The sequence below is a fragment of the Cnephaeus nilssonii genome, assembly GCF_951640355.1.
Source record: "Cnephaeus nilssonii genome assembly, chromosome: 2".
Taxonomy (NCBI): Eukaryota; Metazoa; Chordata; class Mammalia; order Chiroptera; family Vespertilionidae; genus Cnephaeus; species Cnephaeus nilssonii.
In genome coordinates, this window is record NC_137073.1 from 35,335,289 (window position 1) to 35,354,714 (window position 19,426).

Sequence of the window (19,426 nt, forward strand, 5' to 3'; positions counted from 1 at the left end):
CATGTTGATGACCCAGCCCCCAGACATAACCACTCTTCTGACTTCTCTCACCAGAGATTAGTTTTGCCTGTTCTAAAATCTGATATAAATGGAACCTTACAGCCATGCACTCATTGGTGTCTGCCTTCTTTCATTCATCCATTATGTTTGAGTTTCATCCATGTTAAGTATACCAGTATTTTATTCCTAAACTAGAGGCCCAGTACACAAAAATTCGTGCACCCAGGGGGTGTGTGTGTGTGTGTGTGTGTGGTCCCTCAGCTCGGCCTGTGCCCTCTCGCAGTCCAGGACCCTAAGCCGGCAGGTGAGAGATGTCCACCTGCCGGCTTAGGCCCACTCCCCTGGGGAGAGGGCCTAAGCCGTCAGTTGGACATTCTTAGGGCTGCTGAGGAGGCGGGAGAGGCTCCCACCACCACTCCTTCACTCTCAGCTGTCAGCCTGGCTTGTGGCTGAGCAGAGCTCCCTGTGGACACGCACTGACCACCAGGGGGCAGCTCCTGCGTTGAGTGTCTGTCCCCTGGTGACCAGTGTGCATCATAGCGACCGGTCATTCCCGGTAGTTCCGCTGTTAAGGTCCATTTGCATATTACCCTTTTATTATATAGGATAATATTACATTATATAAATATACCATAATTTGTCCATATTCCTGTTGATGGGTATTGAGGTTGTTTCTAGTCTTGAGCTATAATGGACAAAGATGCTATGAGCATTCTCATATAGTCTTTGTAAACAAGTGTTTTTATTTCTCCAGATTACATACATAGGAATAGAATTAATGAAATATAGGATGGATATATGTTAACTTTAGTAGATGGTACAAACAGGTTTCCATGACCTGTTTGGATGAACCAGTCCACGCACCTAGCAGCAGCGTATGAGTTCCAGTTGCTCCATAGCTTGGTTAACATTTGATGTTGTCAGTCATTTTCATTTTAGTCATTCTAGGGTGTATGTATTACTCCTTCATTATAGTTTTAATTTGCAATACCTGATGACTAAATAAAGTATGTTCATCATTTGCTTATCTTATGTGAAGTGCCTGTTTGAGACTTTGCCCACTTTTACTTTGGGTTTTGTTTCTTTTTCTTATTGATTTGTAAGATATATACAGAGTGGGGCAAAATTAGGATTACAGTTGTGAGTACACAAAACACAGTTTATTCTTGTATTATTATTTGTTAATTATTGTATTATTTTCCATATAAATAACTGTACACCCACTTTTGCCCCACCTTTGTGAGATGTATGTATCACAAATGTTTTCTCCCAATCTGTGGCTTGCCTTTTCATTTTCTTAAAGGTGTATTTAGGACAATCACTTTTTTATTTTATCAATTTTTAAAATTTTATTAGTTGTTGGGTAGGAGTCAAGGTTCCTTTTTTTCCATTTGGCTATCCAAATGCCCTAACACCATTCTTTTCCCTTGTTGAGTTATTTTAGCTTTGTTGACAACCAAATTATTATTTAAACTAGAGGCCCGGTGCACTAAATTCATGCACGGGGGAGGGGGTGTCCCTCAGCCCAGACTGCACCCTCTCCAATCTGGGACCCCTCAAGGGATGTCCGACTGCCCATTTAGGTCCGATCCCTCTCACAATCCAGGACTGCTGGCTTCCAACCACTCGCCTGCCTACCTGGCTGATTGCCCCTAACTGCTTCTGCCTGCCAGCCTGATCACCCCCTAACCACTCCCCTGCCAGCCTGATCGATGCCTAACTGCTCCCCTGCCAGCCCGATTGCCCCTAACTGCCCTCCCCTGCTGGCCCGGTAACCCCAAACTGCCCTCCCTTGCCAACCTGGTTACCCCCAACTGCTCTCCCCTGCCATCCTGGTCCTCCCCCAACTGCCCTCCCCTGCAGGCCTGGTTGCCCCCAACTGCCCTCCCCTATAGGCCTGGTTGCCCCCAACTGCCCTCTCCCGCAGGCCTGATCGCCCCCAACTGCCCTCCCTTGCAGGCCTGGTCCCTCCCAACTGCCCTCCCCTGCTGGCCTGATCACCCACAACTGCCCTCCCCTGCTGGTCATCTTGTGGTGGCCATATTGTGTCCACATGGGGCAGCCATCTTTGACCACATGGGGGTGGCCATCTTGTGTGTTGGAGTGATAGTCAATTTGCATATTAGTCTTTTCTTAGATAGGATGTGGGTCTGTTTCTGGGCCCTCTATTCTGTTCTATTGATCTGTTTTTCTATCTTTGCACCAAAACCATACTGTCTTAATAAATGTAGCTTTATAGTAAGTCTCAAATTCTAGTAATGTAATCTTCTAATTTTGTTATCTTTCAAAATTGACTTAGATATGTAGGTCCTTTGCATTCCCATACATTTTTTTAAATTTGCTTATCAATTTCTGCTCCCAAAAATCCCAGTATAATTTTGATAAAGATTACATGGACTCTATAGATCAATTTCTAGAGAACTGACATGTTAATAATATTTGAGTCTTCCTATCTATGGCAGAACTTTCCATTTATTTATATCTTCTTTAATTTTTCTCAGCAGGGTACACATCTTTCATTAAATTTATTCCTAGGTATTTGTCTTAGTCTGCTCAGGCTGCCATTACAAAATATCCTAAACTGAATGGCTTAAACAACATAAATTCATTTTCTCAATGTTCTGGAAGCTGGGAAGTCCAAGATCAAGATTCCAGCTAATTCAGCTTTTAGTGAGAACTCTCTTCCTGGCTAGCAGACAGACACTTTCCTACTGTGTGCTTACATGGCCTTTCCTCAGCATGTGTGTGTTGGGGGGATGGGGGGGCGGTAAATTCAGACATTTCTTCTTATAAGGGCACTAATCATATTGGATCAGGACCCCACCCTTAATTGTCTCATTTAACCTTAATTACTTCCTTAGGGACCCCATTTCCAAATACATTCACATTGGGGACTTCAACATATGAATTTGGGAGGATACCAACATTCACCCCATAACATTATTCAATGCTTTTTTATTTTACTGTGCATGAGGTTTTTTACATTTCACTTTCCACTTGCTTCTGCTAGTATATAGTTATTCATTTATTTGTATTAGCCTTGTATCTTAGTCCATTCCAGGTACTATAACAGAATGCTATAGCCTGGGTGGCTCATAGATAACACAAATTTATTTCTCTTAGTTCTGGAAGCTGAAGCCCAAGATCGAAGTGCTGGCAGATTCCATGTCTAGTGAGGGCTCACTCGCTGGTTCATAACAACTATATTCTCACTGTGTCCTCACAGGTAAGGAGGGGCAAGGGAACTCTATGGAGTCTCCTTATAAGAACACTAATTCCTTTCATGAGGGCTCCACCCGCATGACCTAATCACCTCTCAAAGGCCCCACCTCCAAATATCATTATGTTGGGGTTAAGATTTCAGCATATGAATTTGGAGGGGGGGAACACTTGTATTCAGTGACCTTAATAAGTTCATTTATTAGTTCTAGTACTATATTTGCCTATTCTTTTGGATTTTCTATGTACACAGTGATGTCATCTGTGAAGAAAGAGTTCTTTATATTCTCTTCGTTTCGGATCTGTTTGCCTTTTATATCTTCTCCTTTGTGTTATTGCCTGCAGTATAATGTTGGATAGAAGTGATAACAGTTACCCTTTGCTGGTTCCCACACTCAAGGGGAATGTGTACGATATTTCAGCAATTAAGTATGACATTAGCTGTTTTGTTATCTTTATTAGCTTGAGAACATTCCCTTCTATACCTAGTTTGCTGAGAGAATTTTTTTTTTTGTCATGAATGGGTACTGAATTTTATCAAATGATTTTTCTATATCTATTGAGATGATCATATCATTCTTATACTTTATTCTATTATTTTGATGAATCACATTAATTAATGTTCAAATGTTAAACCAACAAAGCATTCCTGGGATAATTCCCATTTGGTCATGATGGATTATGCTTTTTATATCTCACTGAATTCTATTTTCTAATATCTCGTTTTGAATTTTTACATCTATATTTATAAGGGATATAGTTGGAATTCTTTATCTCTTGAAAAATACTCAAGAAACTGATAAGGGGGATCACCTCCAGGGTGGGCGGAGGCCTTAGTTCTTACTCTATAATGCTTATGGTTTTGAATTTTGTGCCTTTTAAATCATTCAAAAAGGAATGAAATGTAAATGCTAAATAAAAAACAGATGATACTGTATGGACTGAATGTTTGTGGCTCCCCCCCCCCCACCACCACCACCCCAAATTCATATGTTGAAACCCTAACCCTCAAAGTGTTAGTATTTAGAGGTGGGGCCTTTGGGAGGTATTAGGTTTAGATGAGGTCATGAGGGTGGGGCCCCTGTGATGGGATTAATGTTCTTATAACAAGAAGAGAGATCAGAGCTCCTTCTCTCTCCTCCATGAGCAGACACAGAAGGCAGCTGTCTGTAAGCCAGAAAGAGGGCCTTCACCAGGAACCGAACCTGCCAGCACCTTGATCTTGGACTTCCCTGACTCAAGAACTGAAAAATAAGTGTCTGTTGCTTAAGTCACCCAGTTTATAGCATTTTGTTACAGCAGCCCAAGGAAACTAATACATATTTCCATTAAGTGATTAACACCATTCCTAGGCAATGCAAATGCTAATAAATGTTACTTATTGTGATGGTTATGTTTTTTTTCTACTATTTTAGATTTATTGATTTGTTCCACCCATCCATGAATTCATTGGTCAACCCGTGCATGTGCCCGTACTGGGGATCAAACCCAAAACCCTGGTACATCAAGACAACACTCCAACCAACTGAGCCATCCCGCCAGGGCTGTGATGATTTTATGTGTCAACTTGACTGGGTGAAGGGATGCCAAGATAACTGGTAAAACATCACTTTGTGTCTGTGAGGGTCTTTCCAAAAGAGATCAGCATTTGAATTGGAGGACTGAGTAAAGAACAGTGCTGGTGAAATTGTAAATTGGAGCGGCCACCATGGAAAATAGCATGGAGGGTTCCTTAAAAAGTTAAAAATGTAATTATTACATGATCCAGCAATCCCACTCTAGGTATGCATCCAAAGGAAACCAAATCAGGGTTCCTTGCAATATTATTCACAGGAGTCAAGACATGGAAACAACCTAAATGTCCATCAACAGATGAATGGATAAAGAAAACGTGACCCTAATAAATTTAAAATTTAAAATTTCATTTAAAATGGAAAAAATGTGATTTATCTACACATATACACAAAGGAATATTATTCAGCCATAAAGAGAAGGAAATCCTGCCATTTGTGACAATGTGGATAAATCTGGAGGACTGTATACGAAGTGAAATAAACCAGACACAGAAAGACAAATATTTCATTATCTCATATATGGAACACACACAAAAAAGCAGAGCTCATTGTAACAAAGAGTATAATGGTGGTTACCAGAGGCTAGGAGTTGGGAGAATGTGGGGGAAGGGGAATTGATCAAACTTTCAGTTAAAGGAGTACGTTCTGAAAACTTAATGCACAGCATGGCCACTGTGATTAATAGTGTATCATCTATACTAATAAAAGGGTAATATGCTAATTAGACCGGATAGCCCAGACATCTTCCGGAGGTCCTTCTGGACAAAGCCACAGTGGTGGGGGCCAAGGCAGAGGCGGTTGGGGAGAGCTGTTAGGGGAGATCAGGCTGGCAGGCAGAGGGGATTAGGGGTGATCAGGCTGCCAGGGGAGAGCAGTTAGGGGTGATCAGGCTGGCAGGCAGAGGGGTTAGGGGCATCAGGCAGGCAGGCAGGTGAGCGGTTATGAGCCAGCAGTCCCAGATTGTGGGGTCGGGCCTAAACCAGCAGTTGGACATCCCCCAAGAGGTCCCAGATTGGAGAGGGTGCAGACCGGGCTAAGGGACCCCCCGCCCCCATGCACGAATTTCGTGCAGTTGGCCTCTAGTATACTTGAAATTTGCTAAGAGAGCAGATGCCAAGTGGTCTCACCGCACACAAAAAATGGTAACTGTGGGAGGTGATAGATATGTTAATTAGCTTGATTTGCTAACCATTTCACAACGTGTATACTGTATATAAAAACATCACATTGTACACCTTAAATATGCACAATTTTTATTTGTCAAAAATAAATAAATAAACAAAAGTATACACACACACACAGAGTCTTGAAGGCCTATGTGAGACAGGAGATCAGGGCTGATTCAAGGGACAGAGTGGTCTCCTGCCCCACTCCCACCCCTCATACCAGGGAGCATCCCTCTCAGGTCAGACCATCCCCCCAGACCACCTCCACAATAAGACAAACAGCCATAATCCCAGGGTCTACAGACTTCATTTAACCTGTGATGGCCTCGATCCCATTCTCAGCTGAGGACACTGAGAAGAACCCAGCTTGTCCGCAGAGAGGCCGCACCCTGCACAGGGCTTCATCCCACCAGCGATGTGGTGGTGTCAGCCTCGCTCCTTGGCAGCAACATTGAGGGCCAAGGACCAGGTCCTGGGTGGGGGCCGCACGGAACCAAAAGTGTCCCCACACCACCAAGAATTTAATGAGCTCCGGGTATTGGAGAGAGGAGCAAGATTGCCCTGAGGCTTGAATTCTCCCCAAAGTGGAGATGCCCCACCATCCTGTTTCTCCTGATTTCGTGGTGCTATGTGTCCATGCGGGGTGGCGAGCAAATGCCACACTGTGGCCCACGAGCTCTGGCCAGGCACTCACCAGACCTCCCAGTGCCCTGTGTGCCCCTTGCTCAGATTCTCCAGCTATCCATAAGGAGCTGTGCATCTCCCTCTCTCAATCTCTCTCTCAATCTCTCTCCCTCTCTTTCTCCCAGTTAAGGCCCAGTCACCTCCACCCTCACCTCAAAGGCCCTCTCTTCCAGGAAGCCCTCCTGATGGCTCCAACCAGCTCAACATTTCCATCTGGCTCCCTGTGCCCTGCTTTCCTAGCATTTACTTCAGGTTGCAAACTGTATTCCCACGTGTGACTATTAATTGATGCCCGTATCTCTGCCACACAGTAGTTGGGCAACACTGTGTATCCACTGACTGACCGAGGGTCTGACTCCTGTGACAGGGCAGTTCTCCTGGAGCCATCTGGCCAACAGGCATCCAAGGCCACGCAGCTGTGGAAACAGGCTGAAGGAGGGGCAGCCCCTCACGGGTCCACAAAAAGTGCCATGTATGCCCACTTTACAAATGACAAAGTCAGCGCAGAAAAGCAAGGGGAATGTAAGGTAGTTACAGAATACTGTGAGAGTATTCCTGTCCCACTTACAGACAAGGACACTGAGCCCTTACCTAAGCTATGCAGCTGGTGAGCAGCCAAGCCCCAACTCAGTCTACACCATCAGGAAGTAGAGGAGCCAACCACGACCCACTCCTCACCATCGACCGCACATGCCCAGACCCCTGTCTTTCCATCCGCTGCTCCCTGGACATGTCTGAGAGGTCCGATGAGGCTTCTCTGGTTTCTTTGGCCCAGTTGAGATGGGGACACAGAGAGGGCGACACCGGGGTGTGTAATCATATATATTGTGAAATGATTACCACAATCAAGCTGATTAACAAAGGCCAGCTCGGGGCTCCAGAGGAGCAATGCAGGCAGGCGGACAAACACAGGGCTTTCCCGCGGCTTTCTTTCTAGTTGATTCCAGTGCGTCTCTGCCCATCTGTGAGTGAGTCCCCTTCTCTGAGCCCCTGTGAAGTCTGAGCTGGGATGCAACAACCTGAGAGTCTCCAATACAATTTGGAATCTCCATCCGGTGTCTCCCACCTCCCCAGCCATTTTTTTCCCCCCAAGACAGCCCAATTCTAGGGACTTGTGACTTCTCTGGATTTGTTTCCTCTGCTTGGCGGATCCTGGGGCTTCCTCACTGTCATTTGGCGAATTCAAGGGCATATATTCTCCTGAGGGTTGTTATTCACTCAACAAATAGCCACAGAAATCTTGACCCTACCACACTCTCCACTCCCATCACTGAGCCCAGGGAGTCCTTCCTCCATGATGATCCCACCAGCCCACTGCTCTCCTCCCGCCGGCCCGGTCCAGCCTCCACCACCTCCTTCCTAGACCGTGGCAATGGCCCCTAACTGATGCCCAGCGTCCACTCCCACCTCCAGACTCCACAGAGATGCTCCAGTGGTGTTTCCAAAGCACACATTGCCTCCACTGCCCTGCCTACTTTATCTCCAATCTTAGGACAAACCAAATTCTGTAGCATGGCCATGTGGGTCTAAGATCTGGCCACTGGCCACCTTGGCTGCTTCCCCATTCACCCCTCTCCAACCCCACTTAGAACCCCAACAGAGCTCCTTCCCGTATCAGGGCTTGTCATCTGCTGTTCACTCTGCCTGAGACACCCATTAGCTCCAATGCAGCCCCGAGGGCCACCTTCTCAGAGAGGCCCTCCTTGACCAGCCCCCTCTCAGTTCCACCCACCCCTGCAGGCTGGATCCCCTCAATTTACACTGTCATAGAAACCTGACTTCTCCTCCAAACACTCATCACCCTTTTAATTATAGACTCATCAGGCAATCATTTGTCTGATGTCTATCTCCTCCACTAAGCTGCTGGCTGCACCCCAGGCCTAGCTCAGGGTGGGGCACATCATATGCACTCAATAAAGATTGGTGGAATGAGTGAAAAAAAATCAATAAATAGTGTGTGCCAGATGGAGTCCCAGGCTGGGAACCGCAATGCTAACCAAGACATGCTGGCTCCCTGGAGGAACTCAGGGTGTCTAGCTGGGGAACATCCATGGAAATTAATGGCTGCAGGAATGGGGGGGCAGGGCATGGTCACTTCTACCAGGAGGGGCCAGGAAAAGCTTCCCACCTCAGGGATACACGCAGGGGACCTCGGGGTGAGGAGGCAGACAGCACCAGGAGAGCCAGGACATTGTTTGGGGTGAAATTTGGTGCATTTGGGGGCAGAGTGCTTGGACAGCCAGGGCACAGACAAGGCAGCTCACGAAGGCGAGACTGTGAGGACCTCGAATGCAGGCAAAGCTATGGACTAGGTCTGTGAACACCGTGCTGGCCAATGCTCTCCAAGCTTTCAGAGCATGCTCCAGGTCAGTAAACTATTTTTGAGCCCACAATACATGCATATTAACGTATATATGTGTATGTACATGTATTGCTTACTGTCTTTGCATATACTAAAAAACAGTACAGCTTAATTTTGCTCTTATTTGATGTAGGTTAATAAAGAAGACTGTCCACCCTGCAACAGAGAGCCTTGTGGGCCCACTGTGATACCGCACCTCCCGCCATGGTGAGGCCAATGAGGGACCATGGCCCAGAGGAGTGCCGTGAGCAGGTCTGCTTTCAAGAAACACCCCACCTGTGGCTACCTTGCAGCCCGAGGGGAAGGGAGAAGGAATCAGGGAGGTGAGTCAGGCAGCTGCTGGTTGAGAAAGGGGGGCAGGGCAGGAATGAATGGCCTCACTCTGCAGGGGAAAACTGAGGCCAAGGAGGAGCGCGGGGTCAGATCCAGGTTATAAGGAGGCAGGTTTGATGGCACCAGGTCTCTTTATGGGGCTGGCATGTTCACACCTGCTCAACAATGCTCAGAAGCTGACCCCCCAACCCTGAGCGGTTGGAGGAGGGCTTTGCCCTCTGCAGGCCCCCGAGACCCTCTGGGGAGCAAGGGGGGCTGAGGTCATGAGGTCTCACAAGGGGCCCAGCTCAAGTCCTACAGCTGATCAGTGACTGCTCCAGAAAAGGCGCAGATGTTCCTGTGTGTCCCCAAAGGCGCCCCTGGGCTCACGGAGACATGAGAGGACATCTGAAGAAAAGGATCCCAGGAGGGGTGAGATGCCCATCACTGGCATCTGTAAGCGGAGGCCCTGGCTCTTTGGCCTCCAAAGGCAAGGTCCCAAAGCAGCCGGAGGCGCTTCGGTGGGCAGTGGGCGCCGGGACAGGGAACGGCTCTGCCAGCCCAGAGACCTCCCCTGGGGGAGCAGGTGCCCCCTCCCCGCCTGGGCACTGCAACTCGCAGGCCTCTGCTCCTGCCCTGGCCCCACTTCCTCACCAGGGACCACCGCTAGGAGGACCAGACTGGGAGGTACCGAGACAGGCTGGAGACTCAACAGGAAATGGGAGTGGGGGTTTCTGAGAGGGAGGCAGTAGATTATTAATCTCTTGATTAATAGCAGAGGGCCAGCGGGAGGGGAAGGGGCTGTCCCACCGCAGTTCTGAGCAGGAGGCGGAGGGGGGTCTCCAGGCTCTGGCCTCCTCGGGGTCCACGCTAGGCATTCCTAGAGCCAGGCGGAAATCGCAGCAGCCCCGTGAGGAGGGTGTTCTGCTCAGGCCCCCCCCCCCCCGCCCCCCACACACACACACTCAGGACCAGGACAGGGACCACTTGAGGGGCCAGGGCCGAGAGGTGGCCACAGCGCAGGCAAGCTTTCGCTGCCGGGTGGGCAGCCTCGGGAGCTTCTGGACCCACACACAGGCCGGCCAAGGGGGAGAGGCGGGGAAGAAGGCCATGTTTTTGCAAAGTACAGAGTCCAGGACTTCACGTGGCCTTGCAGGCGGCAGGCAACCCCACCAGAGGAGGGAGGCTGGCTGGCGGGGGGCCGTCTGGCGGAGGGGATTGAAGGAGGCAGATGAAGCCCCGGAGAGTTCCGGCAAAACCCTCCGCTCAGCACATCTGGAAAAGGTTGGCTCTGTCGCCATCAAAGAGCTCTGAGCTCCGAGGGGCCTGGAGACAGACGGGCAGGGAAGCGGGTGAGGAAAACTTAACCCCGGAGGCCCTGGGGCTGGTCCTTCCGAACCTGTCAGGCCCTGAGACCTGGCCCACCCCCTCCCCCAGCAGAACCGGCTCGGGAGGGCAGGAGGGCACGTCAGTATCCCTGACATCCCGCTGCAGCGAGCGAGCAACAGAGCAAGGCAGGGGTTTATCCCCGTTTCCCAGAAAGGGAAACTAAGGCACGAAGAGGGGAGCATGCTTGTCCTCGCCGCCCTCCTTTGGCCCCCAGCTGGGGCTGAGGGCCCCGCACAGGGAACTCTCCAGGCCCAGGCTCTTCTCTGCTGGTGACATTCCTCATCACCCAGATCTCTGCTCTGATGTTCCCCCAAGGGAACCGGGCCTTGGTCTCACAGGGCCATCTCCCCGCCCCATGTCTGTGAGTCCTTGATTGACAGTTCCCCCTCCACAGGCTCTGGGAGGAGGGCCGTGTTCCTTTTGCACACCAGTGCTTTGGGCACTTGGGTGCTCACTAAGGACTGAAAAAACACGGAACAGACCAAGCATAGGAGCTGAGAAACCTGAGGCCAGGCCAGAGCCCCGGAGGCCACAGGTCCCGCAGAGCCCCTCACCCTCTCTCCACACCACCTGCTGACTGACACGGTCTCTCTCTCTCTCTCTCTCTCTCTCTCTCTCTCTCTCTCTCTCCCTCCCTCCCTCCCTCCCAACCCCCTCCCCACCTCCCTTCCACTCTTTCTGAAAACCAATGGAAAAAATATCCTCGGGTGAGGATTAACAAAAAACAACAAAATCAAACCATCTCAGTGTCACGTGGGTGGCCCCATGGGGGTGATGGATGGCCCCATCTCAGCCTTCCCTCCCATTGCTGCTCTGACAAGGACCCCTTCGCCTCCCACTCCCACCGCCCCCCTCCCCAGCCCAGGCTTCTTCTCCGAACTTCACTTCTACGCCAGTCCCCACCCAGCTACGCCAACTCTTCTCCCAGATCATTCCTGGCAGTTTACAAACATGCTCCGGTATCTCCCATCTTAAAAACAACCAGCCAAACAAAAACCTCCACTGACCTCATGCTGAGCCCCGTTTCATTTCATGCTTCCTTCCCAGCAAACTTCTTTAGTTTTCTAGTCTCCCAGGCTCTATTTCCTCACCTTTCACTTTTCTCCTCCACCATGCCATCTCAGCCTCCATCCCCTCCACTCCCCAAAACTGCACTTGCCAGGGTGCCCAGGACCTCACATTCCCAAATCAAATGGTCACTCCTTGGCCTTCATCCCACCAGACTCCCAGAAGTATTAGGAGACTCACCCTCCCCCTTCCTCCCTCCCAAAATTCATCCCCTAGGAAACGCACCTCCTCCTGCTCTGGCTGCTCCTTCTCACCCCCCTGGACTCTCCTCCTTAACCCACCTCTAAGATTAGGGTACCAGGGCTGTTTCAGGATCAGATGGTTACATTTAACATCTCTGACATTGGGATTCATATTACAGTTGATAATATGCTATAGTTTAATTAGCAGCATTCTTAGTAATTATAAGATAATGCACTTCTTCCTACCAATGGCATCTTAGAATCCACGAAATACACTATGGCCCTGACCCCAGAGCTTCCTGGTACTCTTTTACTCAGCCTCCTACCTGCACTCCTCCCCCTGTGCCATGAATGAATGATACCAAAACACTGAAAACGTAAAACGCACAATACATGCATATTAATGTGTGTGTGTGTGTGTGTGTGTGTGTGTGTGTGTGTGTGTATTCTGCACAAGACTCTCAAAAGGATGAAAAGGCAAGCCACAGAGTGAGAGAAAATATTTGCTAACCAATAATTAACAATGAGCTAATATTAGAATACATAAAGAAATCTCAAAATTCAACAGTAAAATCACAAATAATCCAATTAAATGCACAATAGATGGCCCGTTTAATGGGTAAAAGACATGAAGAGACATTTTGTCAAAGAAGATACACAGTTGGCAAATAAACACATGAAAAGATGTTCAACATTATTAGCCATTAGGGAAACACAAATTAAAACCACAAGGAAATAGACTGCGCAGAATGGCTAAAGTAAAATACAATGACAACACCAAATGCTGGCAGGGATACAGAGAAACTGGATCACTCAGATTTTGCTGGTGGGAATGTAAAAGGGTACAGCCACTCTGGAAACAGTTTGGCGGTTTCTTAATAAACTAAACATGCAACTACCATATGACCCAACAATTGCACTCCTGGGCATTTACCCAGAGAAATGAAAACATGTTTACACAAAACCCTGCATGTTTATAGCAGCTTTATTCACAAGAGCCCCAAACTGGAAACAACCCAGATGTCTTTCAACAGGTGAATGATTGAACTAATTGTGGCACGTCCACACTGTGGAATACTACTCAGCAATAAAAAGGAATAAGCTTCTTTTAAATGCAGGAACAGACTTTTTTTTAAAAGAGATTTCTTTAAATCCTCACCTGAGAATATGTTGTTGTTGTTTATTGATTTTAGAAAGAGAGGAAGGGAAAGAGAAAGAGAGAGACACATGAATGTGAGAGAGAAACATTGATCTGTTGTGTCCCGCATGTGCCCAGACCAGAGAGCAAACCCACAACCTAGGTATGTGCCCTGACCAGGAATCAAAGCCTAACCCTCCCGGCCTGGGCAGGAATAACTATTGATACACCCATCGGCCTGGGTGAGTCTTCAGAAAATTATGATGAGTGAACCAGTGCATTCCAAAGGTTATATACTGTCTGGTTCCATTCTTGAAATGGCAAAATTATAGAAGTGAAGAGCAGATTAGTGGCTGTCAGAGGTTAAGGAGGTGGGAGGTCAGAGGAATGTAGGTGAGGCTATAAAGGGGCAACATGAGGGGTCCTTGTGGGGAAGGAAATGCTTTGAATCTTGACTGCATCAGTGTCAATCCTGGTTACGACGCTGTACTATAGTTTTGCAAGATGTTGCCATTGAGAGGAACAGGGTAAAAAGGACATGGGATCTCTCTGTGATATTTCCTACAACTACATGTGAATTTACCATTATCTCAAATGTTTAATTTAAAAACAAACACCCAAATCAGGTCATTCCTCATCTCTACTTAAAACCCTCAATGGCTTCCCAATACGCTTTCAATAAAATTCAAACTCAAGCTCTGCCTGTACTCTCCTCCTCCCCTGTTCTGCTTCTGGACACTGACCTTCTCTCTGTTCCAGGGCCTTTGCACTATCTTCACCCAGTCTTCACACGGAGGTTCTTTCTCATCACTCATTGCTCAGCATCAGTGTCATCTCTTCAAAGAGTCTCTCTCCTGCCTCCTCTAACGCAGCCCCCAATTCATGCTCAGTCACATCACCTTGCTTTAATTTCCTGTACTCGTTAGGAGGGGGTATTTCTTCTTGTTTTCATATTTGGGTGAATATAAATTCCATGAGAGACTTTGGTCTAATGCTCTATCCTATTCACCCCGCCCCCAGCACATAGTATACTCTCAATAAATATTTGTGGAAGTGTTGAGCGAATGAATAAAGCAAGGAAAGCAGGGGGAGCAGGTGAGGGCACAAGGAGGGGTCTGGGGCACATGCCAGCCCCCATGTGCATTCCAAATAGGCTTCACTGTGCCCAGATTCTGTTACACTCACGTTTTCACAACCACACCCTCCCTTCGCCCACCTGCACACTTTGTCATAAAAATGTCATCAGAATGTAATGAGATGACTTCATAGCCCTCTGCAAAGAGAGGCCCCACCAAGGATTTTGGCCACTCTGACCCCCAAATCTAACTGTGCAGAAATGCAGAAACTGCTTCCTGCCCTCACCCAGACCTTGCACTGAGTGGGGGCAGGCAGCAGGAGGTCACTGAGGCCGGTGCCCCAAGCGCTCAGCTGGCAAATAGCTCTGGCGTTCGCTCACCAGCCACTGCTTCTCACTTGATATTTGAATCTCTTCTCAGAGAGTCATAGCCAACTTGCAGGGCTTATCACAAGCCAGACACTGGCCTAGAAACGCTGTAGCATAGGCATTGACCCGCCCCAGTAGCTTCAAGAGATGGGTCCAATAATCATTTTTACAATCAAAACAAGTGAGACCCCAACCCCCACTCCTACTCTTCCTACCCCTAGCTCAACACACACACTGTGTGTGGAGCCAGCCCTCATGTCCCAGCTCCATCCACTCACCCCACTCTTGCAAATAGCCACCCCTCACCTGCCCCTTGGGGCTCGGAGTATACCAACCATAGGCACAGTCCCCAGATTCAGGGGAGAGGCCAGTGCAGGCCTGGAAGCCACTCAGGGCTGTTCAACCAGGTACCCAGGTACCCAGGTCTCAAAGAGGGCCACAGGGTCCAGATGGACACATCCCCCTGGCCTCATGGACTCCTTGCCCCGTGAGGATGGGCATGGCTGGAGGAGGACCAAAATGGCCTCCCTAAAGGGCAGGGCCCAGAACAGGGGTTCCCCTTTGCTGGGTGGAAGGCCATATGCCCTAAGAACTCGGCTCTGTGGACCCGGCGTCGGGGGGAGACAGGCAGGCTCCTGGTCATGCCCAAGTACATTCCATCTTTCACGCCTCCACAGATGGCCAAGTGTAGCGATCCTGCTCCTCTCAGAAAATCCCGAGCCCGAAGCAAGCAGGATCTTTCCAGGCACCCGTATGCTGGGTGGGGGAGCCCTCACACCCGCCTCCCCTTCCTTTGTGCCTCCTACGCACTGCTTTGGGCCCTCCCGGCCCAAGGTGCTCCCATCACGGGGAGAAGGGAGACAGCCAGCGGGAGGGGTGAAGAGATCATTCTATTGAACTGGAGGCTCTCGGTCTAGGCACTGCAGAACCCAAAGGAAGACCAGCCAAGCCCCAACTCCCCATCTGAGTGCAGCGGGCCTGTGTGACAGGCACGGGGGCCCCTCCCGATTCACATATCCCCACCATCCATCATCACCCAGCCCCACGCAGGGGTCTGAGCCCCGGAGCCTCCCTCTCCGTGGCAACCTCTGTCCTGGATCTCCAGCTGTTCCCTCCCTTTACTGTGAGGCCCTGCCTCAGCTCAAATGTCACCTCCTCACAACAGCCTTCCCTGAGCGGCCGGCCGTCAGGATGAAGTGACCCTCCCACAGCAGACTGGCTTACCCTAGGCCCCAGCCAACATTGTTTTAGTTTTGTTGTTGTTAATCCTCACCCGAGGATATTTGTTCCATTGATTTCTTTAGAGAGAGTGGAAGGGAGGGGGAGAGACAAAGAGAGAGAAACATGGATGTGAGATTGGTTGCCTCCTGCATGTGCCCTGATTGGGGGCCGGGGATTGAGCCTGCAACCGAGGTACGTGCCCTTGACCTGAATCAAACTCAGACCCTTCAGTCCGAGGGCCGGTGTTCTATCCACTAAGCCAAACTGGCTAGGGCCCTAGCCACCATTTAGAAGTCATCTTTTACTTGCCCCTAAAGTGCCATTGCCTCAAGGACAGAGACAGACAGACAGACAGACAGACAGTGCTGCACCCTCATAAAACCAGGACCTGTCATGCAGCCAAGCCTCCAAGGAAACATGAATGAATGAATGAATGAATGAATGAACAAATGAATGGTGAGAGACTGAACAAACAAACAAGAAATTCCAGACACCCTGGGAGGGGTCTCTGGGGATGGGGCTTTTCCTAGGCAAAGCTAAACTCCTTTCTAGGAGGAAGAGGTGTGACACCGCTATCACCCATTCTGAATGGTGGGACGTGGCGCAGCCCTGTGCCCCAGGAGGAAGTCCTGACATCCCCACCACTCCACGGAGGGGACCCCTGAGTCCAGGTGATCGGGTCAGTCCATTAACAACCATTTATTAAGCTCGACTCCATGCCAGGCCACTTCCTTGGAGCAGTTATGGTGAGTGAGCGAGTGGACTTGGGGAGAGGGATGGGTTAGAGTCTGGCCCAGACTCAGACACCCAAACTGGGGAGAAGGCAGGAGGGCAGCAAACAGCCAGGGATGAGGGCAGCACTCCTGCCTTGGCCACAGACCCAGGCAGGCCCAGGGCTCCAGATGACACAGGCACATGGGTCAGAGAGCAGCCCTGCCCCATGCAGCATCCAATCACACGTCACCCAGAGCCCCTCCACTCTCACTTCCTATCCCCACCCACCGACTAGCCCTTCTCCACCCGCACAGCCAGGTTAAACCAGGACAAGCCAGAGGACACCTCCGTCCAAGGGCTGTCTCCACAGGCTCACACCCACAGGCTTCCCCACCCTGGGGTCAGGGCCACTATCATGCCCACTCTGATTTGGCCATTTTTCTTCATCCCTGAAACTCTTCTCGCCCTTGTCCATCCAGGCCCTGCCACTGCCTTCTGACAACGAGGCTGTGGCCCCGTGTCCTCCCGCTGGCCACCTTGTCGCGGCCACAGGAGGGAGTGGGATGGAGCTCTGAAGCTCTATTTCCAAACATGGCCAGAAGAAGAAAGACAGAAATGCCCTTTACATCCTTTTTTTAAAAAAAAGACATTCTTTGAATGCAGATAACATAACACAGTGATTGATGTTAATTCTAAACAATGCTTTTAATTTTCAGTCCAGTAGTCATAATAGCTGCTTTCTTGTAATTTTTGCTAACAGCTGTGTGTGCTTGTGGGGCGAGGGGGAGGCCACAGGACTGCTTAGGCCCAGACTTTGCGCTGTTTTAACATCCCCAAGTTTGAGACACGGGTGTGCAAGGCAGTTCCGCTGGCACGGCAGCTCCGGTTCCCTTTTAAAGTGGCTCCACTTACTGGGTTTTTTTTTATAACTCCAAAGCCCACTTTACTCCACCCCCCAGCCCCTATAGCAGGCTAGGAAAACAGTAAGGGCAGCAAGGAGGTGTGACATGCATAGAGCAACTATGAACAAAATACCACAGACAGAGCGGGCAGGCGAACTGTTCCCAAGCCCAGGAGGAGAACGCCTTCCTGACAGTCAGAAAGGAAAAAGGGAAGGAGAGCATACAGGGAGCGAGGAGGAGCTCGAGCTTCTTTATTACGTGATGATGAGAACTGCCTTTTCCTTTCCCAGTGAGATGTTGACTGATATCCATCCGAACACAATCACATCTTCACCTCAGACGATGCATTTGGTGGACGCTTGTGCACAAGCTAAACTAAAACCTATCACAGGGATCCTGACGAACCTGCACCAGCCCTCATGAAAACGAGCCATCCTTCTTCTTTCTCTTTCTTATGTTGTCATGACAAGAAATCTAGATCATTAAGTGACAAAGGTGTTAGCTAACGCTACTGTAGCCATCAGATTGCAGTATATAAATGTACTGAACCAACTGGTTGTACACCTCAAACTTATACAATGTTATATGTCAATTAGATTTCTATCTTAAACAAGAAAAGCAATCTAGGATATACCCATGACCTAGAGACTGCAGTGAGGGTTAAAGTAGAGCAAGAGCCCGGCTGGTGTGGCTCAGTGGTTGAGCGTCAACCTATGAACCAGGAGGTCACAGTTTGATTCCCAGTCAAGGCACCTGCCTGGATTGCAGGCTGGATCCCCAATAGGGTGTGTGTAAGAGGCAGCCAATCAATGATTCTCTCTCATCATTGATGTTTCTATCTCTCTCTCCCTCTTCCTTCCTCTCTGAAATCAATGGAATGTATTTTTTAAAAAACACAATGGTTAAAAATAAATAAATAAATCTCTCCCTGTGAATGCTGAGAGCCACTGAAAGCTACAGTCCAGAGTGGGGCTCGTGAGAAGGCAGAGCTGAGAGAGACGGGCTGGAGGCAGGCTGGACTTTCAAGGGCATCACAGACCCACATTCTAGTCTGGAGCCCCACAGCAGCTGGTTCTGTCTTCAGCCGCTCCTGGCCCTCTCCTACCCTCCCATCCCCTCCCCCTACTCATTGACCACTGGGAATTTCTGCTAATCAAACACCCACTGGATTGTGAGGTTATGCCAGGGTGGGGAGCAAATCCCTTTCATCTTTGCACACACATGCCCTCCCACCTCCCCACACAGAAGTTGATGCATAAATGCATGCTTGACTCTTGTTTCTGAGTGTCAAACCGCCTCCCTCACAGCTGTGCTGGGGTTGGATTCATCGAAAGGAACAGAAAAGAAGGGCAGAGCCAGCCAGCCAGCCAGCCCTGCGGCCTTTACCTCACAAGGTTGGCACAGGGCCCGGGCCACCGGCAGCTCTGGTACACGCGCTGGACCACTGTCTCCGAGCCGTTCTGCACCTGGCAGGACACCGTCCGTGTTACCGTGTGATGGCACCAGTGCCTGTGGGGAGAACAACAGTCACGTCAGCACTGACTGTTCCTGAGGTGCCAACTGCTGGTCAAAAGTCCCCTCCACAAGCCTGGGGGCTCATCCTCTGGGGTAAGAGGCACACTGAGACCCTCTGTTCGGGTCCAAGAGGAAGGAAGAATACCACCCCTTTTGGCTACCAAACCCTGGCATCATCAGAGTCATCAAACGCTCCATGTGGAATCAGTGAAAAAAGCTGTACCCTGCCCGCCTGCCCGGAAACAGATGAGATGATTACAACCTGCAGGAACACGGGTCATAGGTACAACCACATCATGAGAAAAGGAGCCCCGGGAACAAAGCAGGGCACCCAGCCCAAGTTTAAGAAACCTGAGTTCTGAAAGATAAGAGTCAGCTGACCAAACACGTGGGGACAATGAGAGAGACTGGCATTAGTAGAGGAGGGAGCAGTGTGAGCAGAGGCACCAGGTGCGATAGACCATGATATGCAGCTGGCTCACAAGGGCCTGCGTGCAATTAGACATGGCCCAGAGGCTGTAGGGAGGGGAGGAGTC

The 19,426-nt window shown here is 49.5% G+C and overlaps 1 protein-coding gene across 3 annotated transcripts in view; it reads right to left on the reverse strand.

Annotated features, from left to right (window-relative positions):
• COL26A1 (collagen type XXVI alpha 1 chain) overlaps positions 1-19,426 on the reverse strand; it is a 155,786-nt gene that overhangs the window by 100,120 nt on the left and 36,240 nt on the right. For all 3 annotated transcript variants that reach the window (XM_079799384.1, XM_079799383.1, XM_079799385.1), the window contains exon 2: positions 18,762-18,884. In XM_079799384.1, the coding sequence (XP_079655510.1) occupies positions 18,762-18,884 (123 nt within the window). The remainder of the gene's footprint in view (positions 1-18,761; positions 18,885-19,426) is intronic.